At 43.9% G+C, this 15,746-nt stretch overlaps 1 protein-coding gene across 1 annotated transcript in view; it reads left to right on the top strand.

Annotated features, from left to right (window-relative positions):
- The window catches only part of IQCA1 (IQ motif containing with AAA domain 1), a 185,278-nt gene that overhangs the window by 44,113 nt on the left and 125,419 nt on the right, over nucleotides 1-15,746 (top strand). The window contains exon 6 of the mRNA XM_055586542.1: nucleotides 7,612-7,817. Coding sequence (XP_055442517.1) covers nucleotides 7,612-7,817 — 206 coding nt within the window. The remainder of the gene's footprint in view (nucleotides 1-7,611; nucleotides 7,818-15,746) is intronic.

Below are 15,746 nucleotides of genomic sequence, written 5' to 3'. Positions count from 1 at the left end.
ATCCAGCTTGTACATTTGGAAGGTCTTGGTTCACTTACTGTTGAAGCCTGGCTTGGAGAATTTTGAGCATTATTTTACTAGCGTGTGAGATGAGTACAGTTGTGTGATAGTTTGAGCATTCTTTGGCATTGCCTTTCTATGTGATTGGAATGAAAACTGACCTTTTCCAGTCCCGTGGCCACTGCTGAGTTTTCCAAATTTTCTGGCATATTGAATGCAGCACTTTGACAGTATCATCTTTGAGGATTTGAAATAGCTCAACTGGAATTCCATCACCTCCACTAGCTTTGTTCATAGTGATGCTTCCTAAGGCCCACTTGACTTCACATTCCAGGAGGTCTGGCTCTAGGTGAGTGATCACACCAGCCTTGTTATCCTGGTCATGAAGATCTTTTTTGTACTGTTCTTCTGTGTACTCTTGGCATCTCTTCTTAATATCTACTGCTTCTGTTAGGTTCATACCGTTTCTGTCCTTTATTGTGCCCATCTTTGCATGATATCTTCGCTTGGTATCTCTAATATTCTCAAAGAGAGCTCCAGTCTTTCCCAATATATTGTTTTCCTGTATTTCTTTGGATTGTTCACTTAGGAAGGCTTTCATATCTCTCCTTGCAATTCTTTGGAACTCTGCATTCGGATGGGTATATCTTTCCTTTTCTCCTTTGCCTTTTGTGTCTCGTCTTTTTTTCAGCTATTTGTAAAGCCTCCTCAGACAGCCATTTTGCCTTTTTGCATTTCTTTTTCTTGGGGATGGTTTTGATCACTGCCTCCTGTACAATGTTACGAACCTCCGTTCATAGTTCTTCAGGCACTCTGTCTATCAGATCTAACTCAAATGTATCAGTGAGTTTGGGTTAACTTGGTAGAGTAAGCGCATGTGTTTTCTTGTTCTTTCTGCCCAATGAGGAGAGAACTGAGATCCTGTTCTGAGAGGGAGGATTAAGAGAACTTTTGTGTTCATGGCAGTGAGACCCACAGCTCCCACCCTCTGCTGGGCTTGGGCAGCCATGCTTCTACTGCATCCAGAGCAGGTGGGAGGAGTTCTGTCTGCAGAAACTGACCAGCTCAAAAGAAACACATTTGGATACTGATATTCAGATACCTCAACAAATATTCAGATACCCCCAGGCTCCTCTCTCCATGGGATTCTTCAGGAAAGAATACTGGAGCGGGTTGTCATTCCCTTCTCCAGAGGGTCTTCCGGACTCAGGGATTGAACTCTGGTCTCCCACATTGCAGGCAGATTCTTTACCATCAGAGCTATCAGGGAAGCCCATCTTCAGATACCTCCAACAAAACAGCTTGACAGCATCATCTTTGAGGATTGTCAAAGATGTCAATCCAGCAGTCAGCAGCTACCCTACACAGCTTCCAAACAGGTCTGGGAGCCTCCTCCTAAGCAAGGATGAGCATCAAAGAGTTGCCAGTCACTTAGAGACAGAGATGCAACAGAAAAGAAATTGGAAGGAGTAAGAGGAAGAGAATAAAAATGAAAAACAAAATTCTGAAAGTAATAACCTTAGAGAAACAAAAACAGATGATTGAATCCAGGAATTAAAGCACCATGCCCCCCACCAAGGGAAAACCAAAAAACAGGACAGTGCTGTTGAAGAGTTAAAAGAGAATAGTAGAAATTTCAAAAAATAAAGTTGAAAAAAAAGTTAAGAAAATCTCCTAAAAAGTAGCCAAATGACAAAGTGATGGGTGAGGGATATATGTAAAGAAAATTGCAGGAGTTCCTTGGGAAAAAGAAGGAAACAGAGGAAGGAAATTGTAAAGAAACAGTAACCAAAAACAAACAAAACTTATAACAAAAGGCTAGGGAGTTTCAGATCTAAAATGGGCCCTGGCTTTCAGTTGTATCCATTTCTTGGCTATTGTGAATGACGCTGCAGTGAACAGGGTGTGTAGATATCTCTTTAGGTCATTTCCTTTGAATTCAGTTCAGTTCAGTCACTCAGTCCTGTCCGACTCTTTGCGACCCCATGGACTGCAGCACGCCGGGCCTCCCTGTCCATCACCAACTCCCGGAGTCCATCCACACCCATGTCCATTGAGTCGGTGATGCCATCCAACCATCTCATCCTCTGTGGTCCCCTTCTCCTCCCGCCTTCAATCTTTCCCAGCATCAGGGTCTTTTCAAATGAGTCAGCTCTTCACACCAGGTGGCGAAAGTATTGGAGTTTCAGCTTCAGCATCAGTCTTTCCAATGAACACCCAGGACTGATCTCCTTTAGGATTGACTGGTTGGATCTCTTTGCAGTTCAAGGAACTCTCAAGAGTCTTCTCCAACACCACAGTTCAAAAGTATCAATCCTTCGGTGCTCAGCTTTCTTTATACTCCAACTCTCACATCCATAGGAATATATACACAGAAGTAGGACTGCCGGGTCATATAGTAATTCTGTTTTTAATTTTTTGAAGAACCTCCACTGTGGCTGCACCAATTTACATTCCCATCGACAGTGCACGAGGGTTCCAGTTTCTCTTCTTTTCTCTACTTGATAGTAGCCATTTTGACAGATGTGAGGTGCTACCTCATTGTGGTTTCAGTTTGCATTTTCCTGATGATCAGTGATGTTGGCACATTTTCATATACCTGTTGGCCATTTGTGTGTCTTGTTTGGCAAAAATTGTCTTAGTCCCTTTGCCTGTTTAGGCTACTTTTAAGTTGCATATGTTCCTTATATTTTTTCCACACTCCTTATCGGATATGTGGTTTGTAAATATTTGCTCCCTTTCTGTAGGGTGCCTTTTCATTTTGTTTCTTGTTTCCTTGCTGGGCAGAAGCTTTTTAGTTTGGTATAGTTCGATTTGTCTAGTTTTGCTTTTGTTGCCTGTGTTTTTGGTGTCATAGCCAAAAAATTATTGCTAAGAATACTGTCAAGAAGCCTCTTCTTTATTTCTTGAGTTGTTTTCTGGCTTCATGTTTGATGTTTAAGTCTTTAATCCATTTTGAGTTGATGTTTGTATATAGTGTGAGATATACAGTGTATATACAGGGCTCAGTTTCATTCTCCTTCATGTATATATCCTGTTTCCCAACACCGTTTATTGAAGCAACTAATCTTTCCCCATTGTTTTGGATTTGGGGGTATGATACACTCGGGGAGACAATTACTGACATTTTAAAAATTAGGTATATGTAAAATGAACATGTTTTTAAAAACCACAGAAACACATGCATATAATGATGGAAGTTTTTCAAAGTGACACAGGAGCCAACTGAAAGAGCTCCCAGTGATCAAAACTGGGACAATTTGAAAAGAAAATAATAAAGCAGCACTGGATTCTAAACCAAAGTGTAAAATGAATATCCATGAGGCCATACAGATCAAATAAATTAACAGTGTGAGCAAAGAGACAAATCATGTCTGCTGCATGATTCCAAATAATTTTAGAAGCTGTATCCTCAAGGAGAGGAACTTCACTTTTCACTTCTTAACTGGGGGTGCACTTAATGACTTTCTTCCAAAGAGGGCAGTGTGAAGTCTAAGTCAGGTGACCCAGGGAAGCATCCTCAGCCGTAAGTCTTGTTGATAGTGTGTGCCCTTGATACGATGTGATGAAAAGGGCACTTTATCTCCGTGGCCCTTCTGTCAGTCACCATAATCCCAGTCTGATCATTACCAGGTAGAGCTATGTATCAGTGTAATTGGCTTCCCATATAAATCTGTGCATTTTATCTTTGGTGATGGTTTAGCTGCTGAGTCATGTTCGACTCTTTGTGACCCCTGGGCTGTAGCCCGCCAGGCTCCTCTGCCTGTGGGATTTCCCAGGCAGGAATACTGGTGGGTCACCATTTCCTTCTCTAGGGGATCTTCCCCACTCAGAGGTCGCACCTAGGTCTACTGCATTGCAGCCAGATTCTTTACCAACTGAGCCACCAGGGAAGCCTGCATTTGAAAACGTTATTTTGAGAGGAAATCCGTGGACTTCCCCAGACTGACAAAGGTACTGAGGCACAAACCAGGTTGAGAACCATTGGTCTGTGTGGGACATTATCAGACGTGCCAGTTCTTTCTCCCCATACCCACCCCTCTCCTCACTCTACCCAGTCCACGTTCGCTTTCCACTTCAGACCCTTGGCTTATCTTGTTCACTTCTCCAGGAAGAAGAAGATTTGTTTATGCTTCTGATTTGACAAAAAAAACCTTTTGAGGTTAGTTAACAGACTGTTTACAAATAGGAAAGGGAGTACATCAAGGCTATATACTGTCACCCTGCTTATTTAACTTCTATGCAGAGTACATCATGAGAAACACTGGGCTGGAAGAAGCACAAGCTGGAATCAAGATTGCCGGGAGAAATATCAATAACCTCAGATATGCAGATGACACCACCCTTATGGCAGAAAGTGAAGAGGAACTAAAAAGCCTCTTGATGAAGGTGAAAGAGGAGAGTGAAAAAGTTGGCTTAAAACTCAACTCATTGAAAACGAAGATCATGGCATCCAGTCCCATCACTTCATGGCAAATAGATGGGGAAACAGTGGCTGACTTTATTTTTCTGGGCTCCAAAATCACTGCAGATGGTGACTGAAGCCATGAAATTAAAGGACGCTTACTCCTTGGAAGGAAAGTTATGACCAACCTAAATAGCATATTCAAAAGCAGAGACATTACTTTGCCAACAAAGGTCCATCTAGTCAAGGCTATGGTTTTTCCAGTGGTCATGTATGGATGTAAGAATTGGACTGTGAAGAAAGCTGAGTGCCGAAGAATTGATGCTTTTGAACTGTGGTGTTGGAGAAGACTCTTGAGAGTCCCTTGGACTGCAAGGAGATCCAACCAGTCCATTTTGAAGGAGATCAGCCCTGGAACTTCTTTGGAAGGAATGATGCTAAAGCTGAAACTCCAGTACTTTGGACACCTCATGAGAAGAGTTGACTCATTGGAAAAGACCCTGATGCTGGGAGGGATTGGGAGCAGGAAGAGAAGGGGACGACAGAGGATGAGATGGCTGGATGGCATCACCGACTCGATGGACGTGAGTCTGAGTGAACTTCAGGAGTTGGTGATGGACCAGGAGGCCTGGTGTGCTGTGATTCATGGGGTCGCAAAGAGTCGGACACGACTGAGTGACCTGAACTGAACTGAACTGAACTGAGCTCAGCCTTTGGAGAAGGAAATGGCAAGCCACTCCAGTATTCTGGCCAGGATAATGCCATGGGTAGAGGAGCCGGGCGGGCTGCAGTCCATGGGGTCACAATAGAGTAGGACAGGACTTAGCAACTAAACAACAACAAGAAGCTTTGCCCTAGATTCCGAGGGCTCTGTAACTATCCCATCCCAAATAGCCTCTTTGGGAAGGAAGGCCCACAGAAGGCAGGCAGTGGAGGGGTATGCAGATGACCAAGGCGTCACCAACAACTGAGTTCTGATCTTGGATGTGTGCCCAGTCGTGCCCAACTTTTCGATCCCGTGGACTGTAGCCCACCAGGCTCCTCTGTCCATGGAATTTTCCAGGAAAGAATACTGGAGTGGGTTGCATTTCCTCCTCCAGGAGATCTTCCTGACCCAGGAATTGAACCCACATCTCCTGCGTATTGCTTAACCATGACTCTCTGGAAAGAAAGACATGCATATGTATTCAGACCTATGTTTATTACCATGTCATTGATATAAGATATGTACATGCAATTGTACAAATAATAGTGAAATATGTACTTCTCTTCCTTGCATATTCAACATAGCTGTGGATTCTCTCAGAGCACCTTCCTTAATTTTTACTAAACCCATGTATCTGTTGTCAGCCTGTGGTTTTAGTTGACAAATGAGTGTCGTTTCAGTATGAATGTTGACTGATATTTTTCTTTGTGTTAATGAGGAAGGTGAAAGTGAAACAGCAAAATCTATGCCAGGACATCACTCATTCAACTTTTTTTTTTTTGAGTCAGGGACTCCTTTGCTGAATCAGATGATGGTTTTTGAATGCTGGAAGAATATTACCTCAATTTTTTGTGCTATTCACAGTGTGACACAGACATGACACACGTTTATGTGCACCTGCACTTTTATTTTCTCTACCACTTTCCTAAGTCTGCACAGTCAAATCAAAGTAGTAAATCAAGCCTTCATCTGTTGTACTTGCTCATTTCTAGACATTTTTTTGGGCTCCCAAATCACTGCAGATGCTGATTGCCCCCATGAAATTAAAAGACGCTTACTCCTTGGAAGGAAAGTTATGACCAACCTAGATAGCATATTCAAAAGCAGAGACATTACTTTGCCAACAAAGGTCCGTCTAGTCAAGGCAATGGTTTTTCCAGTGGTCATGTATAGATGTGAGAGTTGGACTATAAAGAAAGCTGAGCACCGAAGAATTGATGCTTTTGAACTGTGGTGTTGGAGAAGACTCTTGAGAGTCCCTTGGACTGCAAGGAGATCCAACCAGTCCATTCTGAAGGAGATCAGCCCTGGGATTTCTTTGGAAGGAATGATGCTAAAGATGAAACTCCAGTACTTTGGCCACCTCATACGAAGAGTTGACTCATTGGAAAAGACTCTGTTGCTGGGAGGGATTGGGGGCAGGAAGAGAAGGGGATGACAGAGGATGAGATGTCTGGATGGCATTACTGACTCAATGGACGTGAGTCTGAGTGAACTCTGGGAGTTGGTGCTGGACAGGGAGGCCTGGCGTGCTGCAGTTCATGGGGTCACAAAGAGTCAGACACGACTGAGCGACTGAACTGAACTGAACTGACTGATGGTGTAAATATTCCCGTAGCTGACTTCACGCTGCTAACCTGAATGAACATGGGAAGATCCGCACAGAAGCACAGCATTATACGGTATTTCATCACACAGACAAGACAGACCTAATAACATCAAGAGCAGAGAAGACAATAAAATCCAGCACAAAATATTATGAATCAAAGCGTTTTTAGTATTGGTAGCTTGTGTTGTTAACATGATTTATTCTTTCATAATTTTATGTGTTTACTTCTGGCTGTGCTGTGGGTCTTTGTTGCTTTTCTCTAGTTGTGAGCAGGGGCTACTTTCTAGCTGTGGCGTGCAGGCTTGTCGGTGTGATGGCTTCTGTTGTGTGGAGCACGGGCTCTGGGGTGTGAGGGCTTCAGTAGCTGTGGCACAGGAGCTTAGACATTCTGCAGCATGTGGAATCTTCCCGGACCAGGGGTTGAACCCACGTCCCTTGCAGTGGCAGGTGGATTCTTATCCACTGGACCACCAGGGAAATCCTGGCAGCGTTTTTTCCTTGAAATCAGAACACCCACTCTTTTCATTGGTTCTTGCTTTCTTACTCTATATTCTTTTCTCTCCCCCTAACCAAGAAGATTTAGAAAAGCTTTACTTTCTGTAACTTGAATGATTTTTGAACAATTTACCAAGTATGCATTTTTTAAGCTACCTACCCCCACCCCCAGCCAGTTTCTCGAAAATGTATGAAGTGATCTGATCCCTCCTCCCCACAGTGGCGAATCAGTCCTTCAAGTTCTCCTGCAAGTTCTGATTCTTTCGTTCTGTTTGTACTTCTTAAGGGCCTTGGGTAAGACACTATTGAAGATAGTGACATGTTTCACTCGTCCCTAATATTTTTCACGAGCACTATAACCTTCATGATCTCAAAGCTTTTGGCCTGTATTTTCAGAATCCACCTCCTTTGTTTAATGAAGTCAGTGCCGCAATGATCCAGGCTGACAGGCTGTGCCACCTGAGGAATAAGGTGCAGATAAAGCATGAAGAGGAATACAGAGATGCCTTAGTCACAATCAAGGATGACCTGAAACTCACAGAAGGTCCCGACATCAAGGAGAACCTTCAGGATCAGATCCGTCATTGGTTCATCGAATGCAGGTGAGTGCAGGGCGTCTGTCCTGACAGTCTCTTCTGTGGTGGATGATGTCCTGGGATATTTTTAAGCATAGCAATATGCTGATATAGATTCATGTGCTTTTCTGGCTTCTTTTAGAAAATTAAAAAGGCTAAGAGTTGAAGGACAGGGAAGCCTGGTGTGCCAAAGTCCATGGGGTCGCAGAGTTGTACACGACTGAGCGACTGAACAACGACAAGTCCCCGTGGTAGGCGGATGGCCTCTGGGGACCCCGCCTCTTCCCCTGGTGACGCCCTCCCCTCCTTGCATGTGATGTAGACCTGGAGCTTCAGTTCTAAAGGAAAGAATGCGGCAAAAGCGATGGCAACCCTGCCGTCTTGCTTGCCTCTCGGTCCCTCACTTGCTTTCTCCCTCTGACTCTGAGAGCGGTCAGGTGCTGCCCAGCAGGGGGACCCACTTGGAAGGAACTGACAGAGGTTCCTGGCAACAGCCAGCAAGGAGCCTAGGGCCTCCTTCCAGCCTGAGAAGAGCAGAGTCCTGTCCACAGTCACGTGTGTGAGCTCAGGGCATTCTCCCCCGGGCGAGCCTTACAGTAAGGCTGCGGCCCCAGCCAACACGGACTGCAGCCTCGAGGGGGCAGGGACCCTGAGACACGGGTATTCTGCTCAGCCACACCTGGCTCCCCGCCCACAGTCACATGTGTCGTTTCAGTCACTGACTGTTGGGGTGACTTACCACGCAGCAACGGGTGTCTGACATACATCAGTCACTTTACAGTGATACAGAAAAACCTAAACAGTCGGTAGGCTTCTCTTGCGTTAACTCTGTATGGAGTCTTAACACAGTATCTCCTCAATAATCCTTAAATTTTATAACAAAGATTCTTTCGGAATGTTCGATATCAGAGTTACATGGTCTTGATTGGGGAAATCAGTCCTTTATTATATAAATCAGTTTAGTTCAGTTCAGTTCAGTTCAGTCACTCAGTCATGTCTGGCTCTTTGTGACCCCATGAATCGCAGCACACCAGGCCTCCCTGTCCATCACCAACTCCCGGAGTTCACTCAGACTCACGTCCATCGAGTCAGTGATGCCATCCAGCCATCTCATCCTCTGTTGTCCCCTTCTCCTCCTGCCCCCAATCCCTCCCAGCATCAGAGTCTTTTCCAATGAGTCAACTCTTCACATGAGGTGGCCAAAGTACTGGAGTTTCAGCTTTAGCATCATTCCTTCCAAAGAAATCCCAGGGCTGATCTCCTTCAGAATGGACTGGTTGGATCTCCTTGCAGTCCAAGGGACTCTCAAGAGTCTTCTCCAACACCACAGTTCAAAAGCATCAATTCTTTGGTGCTCAGCCTTCTTCACAGTCCAACTCTCACATCCATACATGACCACTGGAAAAACCATAGCCTTGACTAGACGGACCTTTGTTGGCAAAGTAATGTCTCTGCTTTTCAATATGCTATCTAGGTTGGTCATAACTTTCCTTCCAAATAGAGCTTTTAAATATTTATCATTTCTTAACATTCAAAATTGATTACTTTTGTGAGTTTTTCTCTTTATATGTGTTTTCAGGGATATTTTATAGCAAAACAGGTTCTCTTTTATCAGCTTCCTCCTCACTGTTCATTGTGGTGATGGTTTGGTGGAGACATAAAATATAAATAGATAGGTATCTCAAACTTATCAAATTTTACACTTAAATATGAACACTTAGTGTGTGCTCCATTGCTCAGTCATGTCCAACTCATTGCAACCCCGTGGACTGCAGCACCCCAGGCTCCTCTGTCCTTCACTATCTCCTGGAATTTGCTCAAACTCATGTCCATTGAGTCTGTGATGGTATCTAACCATCTCATCCTCTGCCGCCCCCTTCTCTTTTCTCATGGCAAAGGGGCTTGTTTAACTCAATAAAGCTGTGAGCCATGCCATGCAGGGCCACCCAAGATGAACAGGTCATGGTGGAGAGTTCTGAAAAAATGTGGTCCACTGGAGAAGCGAATGGCAAACCACTCCAGTATTCATACTGCTAGAACCCCATGAACATGAACAGTTTATTATATATTAATTATACATCCATAAAGCTGTTAGAAAATATATCAAAGAAAAGATATAGTTACCAGCAAAGATGTTAGTGTTTCATTTTTAAAAATAGCATTAAATATAAGCATAAAAATAGCATAGTTACTCAAATACCAAAACTGAGTATTCCAATCACTTGTTCTCAGATTGCCCCACCACTGCCCTCCACTAAACCCCCGCTCACAATATAGGAAAAGCTTAACAGGTAGCAGTCTCTTCTGATTTAAAATAGTCTCTTTAAGGTTAAGTATGTACTTTGAGTATATCTGCAGACATGAATGTCCTCTCGTGGCATCTGACTGCAGAGCGAAGTCACCAGTCCTCGTAGCACCTGCTGGGAGCCGGGGCAAGTCCCTGGGCAGCTGCAGTTCCGGCCTCTCGTCTCCTGAACAGGCCTCATCCTGCTGGGATGCTGAGCCCTTCCCAAGCCCCATGTTCCCCAGGAGCAACGGGGGTGCCAAGCTCAGGCCTCTGGAGACCAGTGGGCTGTCTCACCAGCAGGTCCCCTGCTCCCAGCTCCATCCAACCCCGTCGCATGCCGCTCACACAGAAAGACACCTCGCATCACCCAGGTGGTCTGTGATGCTCTCCAGGCCCTCCGGGGTCTCTGCCCAGGTCTCAGCACTCATGCCCTCCTGGTCTGAGACCTTTGGAGGGTGCGGCCCAAGGTCCAGGCGGTGTCCTCACTCCTCTGCCTTCTCTTCTCTTCCCCGTTGGCCTGGACCACCAGCTTATTGTTCAGCTTCAGCCTCCTTATGACACCCTCGCTCAGGGCCTCCCTGCGATTCCTTTCTGTCTCCGCCTTGAGCTCTGCTGGCACCCTCCCCGTCCCTCCTGCAGGCGGTCTGCGTGAGCACACACAGCGGAGCCTGAGGACAGCTGTGCAGCCTCGGGAAGTGGCTCAGCCTCTCCGTGCCATCCATCTCCTCATCTGTGACATGTGGACAAGACTCAGACCTGTTTCGTGGGGTTGTTGAGAGATGAGAGACTTAGCCCCAGAGGCAGGCCGTAATGATTCCCGCTGTGTTGTAGCCAGCTGGTCACCCCTGTGCCGCTCCCCTGAAGCAGTGGACGCCCCGTGAGGACGGTGCCCACTGCAGAGAAGGGACGGTGGTGATCACATTTCCCATCCAAGCAGTGGCCTGTGCAGACCAATGGGGCCGAGGTTTTCCGTTTTTATCTGATTACATAACTGTGTCTGGAGGAAATGCACTCGGGATGGTTTTCTGCAATCATGGAAATTGAGGTAGAAAGGCAGCTCTTTCAAAAGAATTGCCTTCTGTTTAAATCATCTTGGTTTATAATTGAAACCTTCCTTTTCATAGTTAACGAAGATGATCTGCCCTCTATTCGTGAACTTTCCTTATCAGCAACTTTCTTCTCTTTTCTGAGGACTTCAGAGAACAGATGCGCACAAATACATTTCCTGCAGATGAAATAATTCTTTACTTTTTAAAAAAAGATTCTTATTTGTTCATTTCTTTTTGACTCCTGGACCAGGGATTGAACCAGTGTCCCCCGCATTGGCAGGGAGAGTCTTAACCACATAACCATTCTTAACCACCAGGGACGCCCTCTTTACTTTTATATAAACTTTTAAAATCCAGTTTAAAAGGTAACATAACAAAATTGAAAAGCACTTTGTACGGTTATGACTCCAAATAAGCTAAAATATATAAATATATATATAAAATATATAAAAACCACTTAACCATTCTAAACCACTAGGGAAGCCCTCTTTACTTTTATATAAACTTTTAAAATCCAGTTTAAAAGGTGACATAACCAAATTGAAAGCACTGTGTACAATTATAACCCCCAAAAAGCTAAAATATATATAATCTATACCCACATATACAAAGATATATTCATACATGGATTTTGAAATGTGTGTTTGTGTATGCATGAAAGATTTTTGAAAGGATTCACTAGAAACTTTGTTAGCGTGGCTACCACTGGGGACAAGAATAGTGATGTTGTTGTTGGTGAGTCACTCGGTCAGTCGAGACTGACTCTTTGTGACCCCATGGGCTGCAGCACGCCAGCCAGGCTTCCCTGTCCTTCACCATCTTCTGGAGCTTGCTCAAGCTCATGTCCATTGAGTTGGTGATACCATCCTTGTTCTCTGTTGTCCCCTTCTTCTCCTGCCTTCAGTCTTTTTCCCAGCAACAGGGTCTTTTCTAAAGAGTCAGTTCTTTGCGTCAGGTGGCCAAAGTATTTGAAGCTTCAGCTTCAGCTTCAGTCCTTCCAGTGAATATTCAGGACTGATTTCCTTTAGGATGGACTGCTTGGATCTCTTTGTTGCCCAAGAGACTCTCAAGAGTCTTCTCCAACACCACAGTTTGAAAGCATCATTTCTTTGGCACTCAGCCTTCTTTATGGTCGCATCCATACATGACCACTGGAAAAACCATAGCTTTGACTATGTGGATCTTTGTTGGCAATGTCTCTGCTTTTTAATATGCTGTCTAGGTTTGTCATGGCTTTTCTTCCAAGGAACACGCGTCTTATAATTTCATGGCTGCAGTCACCATCCGCAATGATTTTCGAGCCCAAGAAAATAAAGTCTCTCACTGTTTCTGTTGTTTCCCCATCTATATGCCTTGAAGTGATGATACTTCATGTAGTGATGTTACTTTTTATTTTATATTCTTCTGTACAGTTAGATGTCTTTTTTTTATGAGTATTATTTTAGTAATTAAAAGGCTCGTTGAAAATATATTAGAAAGTAAAGAAAGGCATGAAGTTAGTTTGGGATAATCCAAAATAAACATTAAAATGTTAAAACACCCTGTTAAAAAAAAAAAAGTAGATTAATACAATACCTGCAGAGCACTCTTAGAAATTCTCTTCTGATGAGAGAATAGGGTGCCTGGAGGCTGGCTAGTTGAGTTGTCCCCCGATCTGAGATGCTGAAGGGTCATGGGAGACCCTGTGCCTCCTGGGAGCCGCCCTTCCCGCTGGCTCTGGGCTTCCTTTGAAGACCCAGCGCTCCCAGCCCAGCCAGTCCCCTTGAGAACATTCTAGCCTGGTGTTCCTGACCTGGCAGTTTGGAGGCTAAGTTAGAGCAGGTCCCATGGGTGTGCTGTGTATAATTCACACAGACGTAAAGACCCGTTCTTTTGAAGTAATGCAAGATCAAGGGTGGATTTATTTTCATAATTGGATTACATTTATCTGATTGACTTTGATAAAAATCCTTTTCTTTGCTTTTTTAAATCAAAGACAAATAAAAAGCAAATATTGTCTTTTGAAACATGAAACATTGATCAATCCTCAGGATAAATTCCAACAGGGCACACAGTGACAACTAAAAAATGACTAGAAGTTACAATTAATATAAACTCCCATAATTTAGAATGCTTATTCTTAGCGCATTTAGTCTATACTTGTAGTTGTCAAAAGTAGGATTTCTTTCTCAGGCCAATTTTTAAATAATTTTAAAAGAAGTCTTTTTCCAGTGGTAAAAGTAATACATGCTCATGGTAGACAATTTACAAGACTGAGTTTGAGAAGAAAATCTACAATTTTAGTATACAGAGATACCTACTATAAAAATTTTTGGCAAATTGCTCTCCAGTATTTTTCTCTCCTGTATAATGTATATTTTAATTAGTTTTATGAATCTTTTTTCCTAATTTTAAAAAATGTAACATTGGATTTCCTTTTGTCCTTAAAACAGTTTCCAAAAGAGGTCTTTTGTGATTGTTTAACATTCTATTGGATAGATGCATTGGCTAATGAATCAGTTTTTATATTTTTAATATTTTGCCAAATCAATACGAGAACAGTGACTTCTCAGTAATCTCTTAATTTGCATTTATTGTATGATTTGGAAGAGTTGGAAAATCTTTAGGTCTTTTTGTTGGTAGCATTTCTTCTGTGAACTGCCCAGTCATTCATATGCTTTTCTTTGTGATGTCTCTTTTATTAAGTGATCTCTAAACTATAGTTATTTATATACATTTTTGTGGTGATTGTTTAGTTGCTAAGTCATGTCTGACTCTTCAGACCCTGTGGACTGTAGCCTACCAGGCTCCTCTGTCCATGTGATTTCCCAGGCAAGAATACCAGAGTGGTTTGCCATTTCATTCTCCAGAGTATCTTCTGGACCCAGGGATCAAACCTGTGTCTTCTGCATTGGCAGGCAGATTCTCTACCACTAAGCCACCAGGGAAGCCCTGCCATGTGTCATTGGAGACTACCATATTGGATGACACAGTCGTGGGAATACTTGTTTTGAGATCATCTCTTGCTATAACTGGTATTTCTCTTGGCTTGGGACTTTCCCTGAACTGTCATCTAAGTTTCACTATCCGTGGCTGACCTTCCTTTTGAAGTACCATAAAGGAGTCTTGGAAGTGACCTCATCCAACCTCTTCAAGGAGAACCTTGAAGTCTATGGAACTGTGGACTCTTGTCATTGAAGATGCACAGTCTCTTCCCCCATTCCCCACACGGGCATCAGAGCCACCTGAGTGACTGTCAGCTCTGATTCTAGGCCTTTGTTTCTTTGCAAATGGTCCCGTGCGGACCATTTCTCCCCACCTGCATTTTTCATCTTAATTTGTTGAAACTGTGCCTGGCATCCAGCTCACCTTCAATCTAGAGAGAAGTGAGACCCCCGGGTGGGGTGGCAGCTTGAGGACTGGCCCTGCGGCTTTTCTCCTGGGCTCTTAGCCGACTCCTCTTAACCCGTGCAATCTTGAGGAATGTAGAAATGGTGTAAACAACATAGCCTTGTTCCACTTTTTAAGCCAACACACCAGGAAATACACATTCTTCCTGAAGAGGTCCTGGAATGCTTTGCTAATCTTTTTTTAATTTTGAAGATTCAGTTCAGTTCAGTTGCTCAGTCTTGTCCCACTCTTTGCCACCCCACAGACTGCAGCACACCAAGCCTCCCTGTCCATCACCAACTGCCAGAGCATGCTCAAACTCATGTCCATCGAGTCAGTGATGCCATCCAACCATCTCATCCTCTGTTATCCCCTTCTCCTCCCGCCTTCAGTCTTTCCCAGCATCAGGGTCTTTTCCAATGAGTCAGTTCTTCTCATCAGGTGGCCAAAGTATTGGAGCTTCAGCACCAGCCCTTCCAATGAATATTCAGGACTGATTTCCTTTAGGATGGACTTGGTTGGATCTCCTTGCAGTCTATGGGACTCTCAGGAGTCTTTTCCAACACCACAGTTCAAAAGCATCAATTCTTTGGCACTCAGCTTTCTTTATGGTCCAACTCTCACATCCATACGTGACTCCTGGAAAAACCATAGCTTTGACTGGACGGGCCTTTGTTGGCCAAGTAATGTCTCTGCTTTTTAATATGCTGTCTAGGTTGGTCATAGCTTTGAAGATTAAGATAGACTTTGAATGCAGTAAAATTCGCCCTTTTGGGTCAATCAGAAATGATAGCAAAGAGGCAGGACTCTGGGGTCTTGAAATGATTTTCATCCTCAGCAGGGTGAGCCTGGCTGGGAAATAAAATGCCTCTGCCATTTAATCTAATGCTGTGAGGGCACCTATCATGCTCTGGATCATAAGCAAGCACACTGCAGATCATGCACACGCAGCAGGAGTGGTCCTGAGAGCCAGGCTGCCTGGGTTCAGATCCCAGATCTAACACTTACAGGCTGTGTGACCTTGAACCAATTGTTTAACCTCTCTGTGCCTCTTTCTCCTCATCTTAAAGTGAGGGTATTAACAGTATTGACCTCACAGACGGGATAACAGAATAATATGTATAAAGCCCTTAGGACAGTGTGTGGCACGTGATCCGGCCTCAGTAATTATTTTAAATGACACCATCATATTAATGACAGCAAGAACAGCCAGTACTGTTATTGGAAAGCCAGCACATTCTCAGACATACA

Source organism: Bubalus kerabau, chromosome 6, assembly GCF_029407905.1.
Source record: "Bubalus kerabau isolate K-KA32 ecotype Philippines breed swamp buffalo chromosome 6, PCC_UOA_SB_1v2, whole genome shotgun sequence".
Taxonomy (NCBI): domain Eukaryota; kingdom Metazoa; phylum Chordata; class Mammalia; order Artiodactyla; family Bovidae; genus Bubalus; species Bubalus kerabau.
The sequence above is the reverse complement of the archived record's forward strand: the minus strand, read 5'-3'. Positions and strand labels throughout refer to the sequence as shown.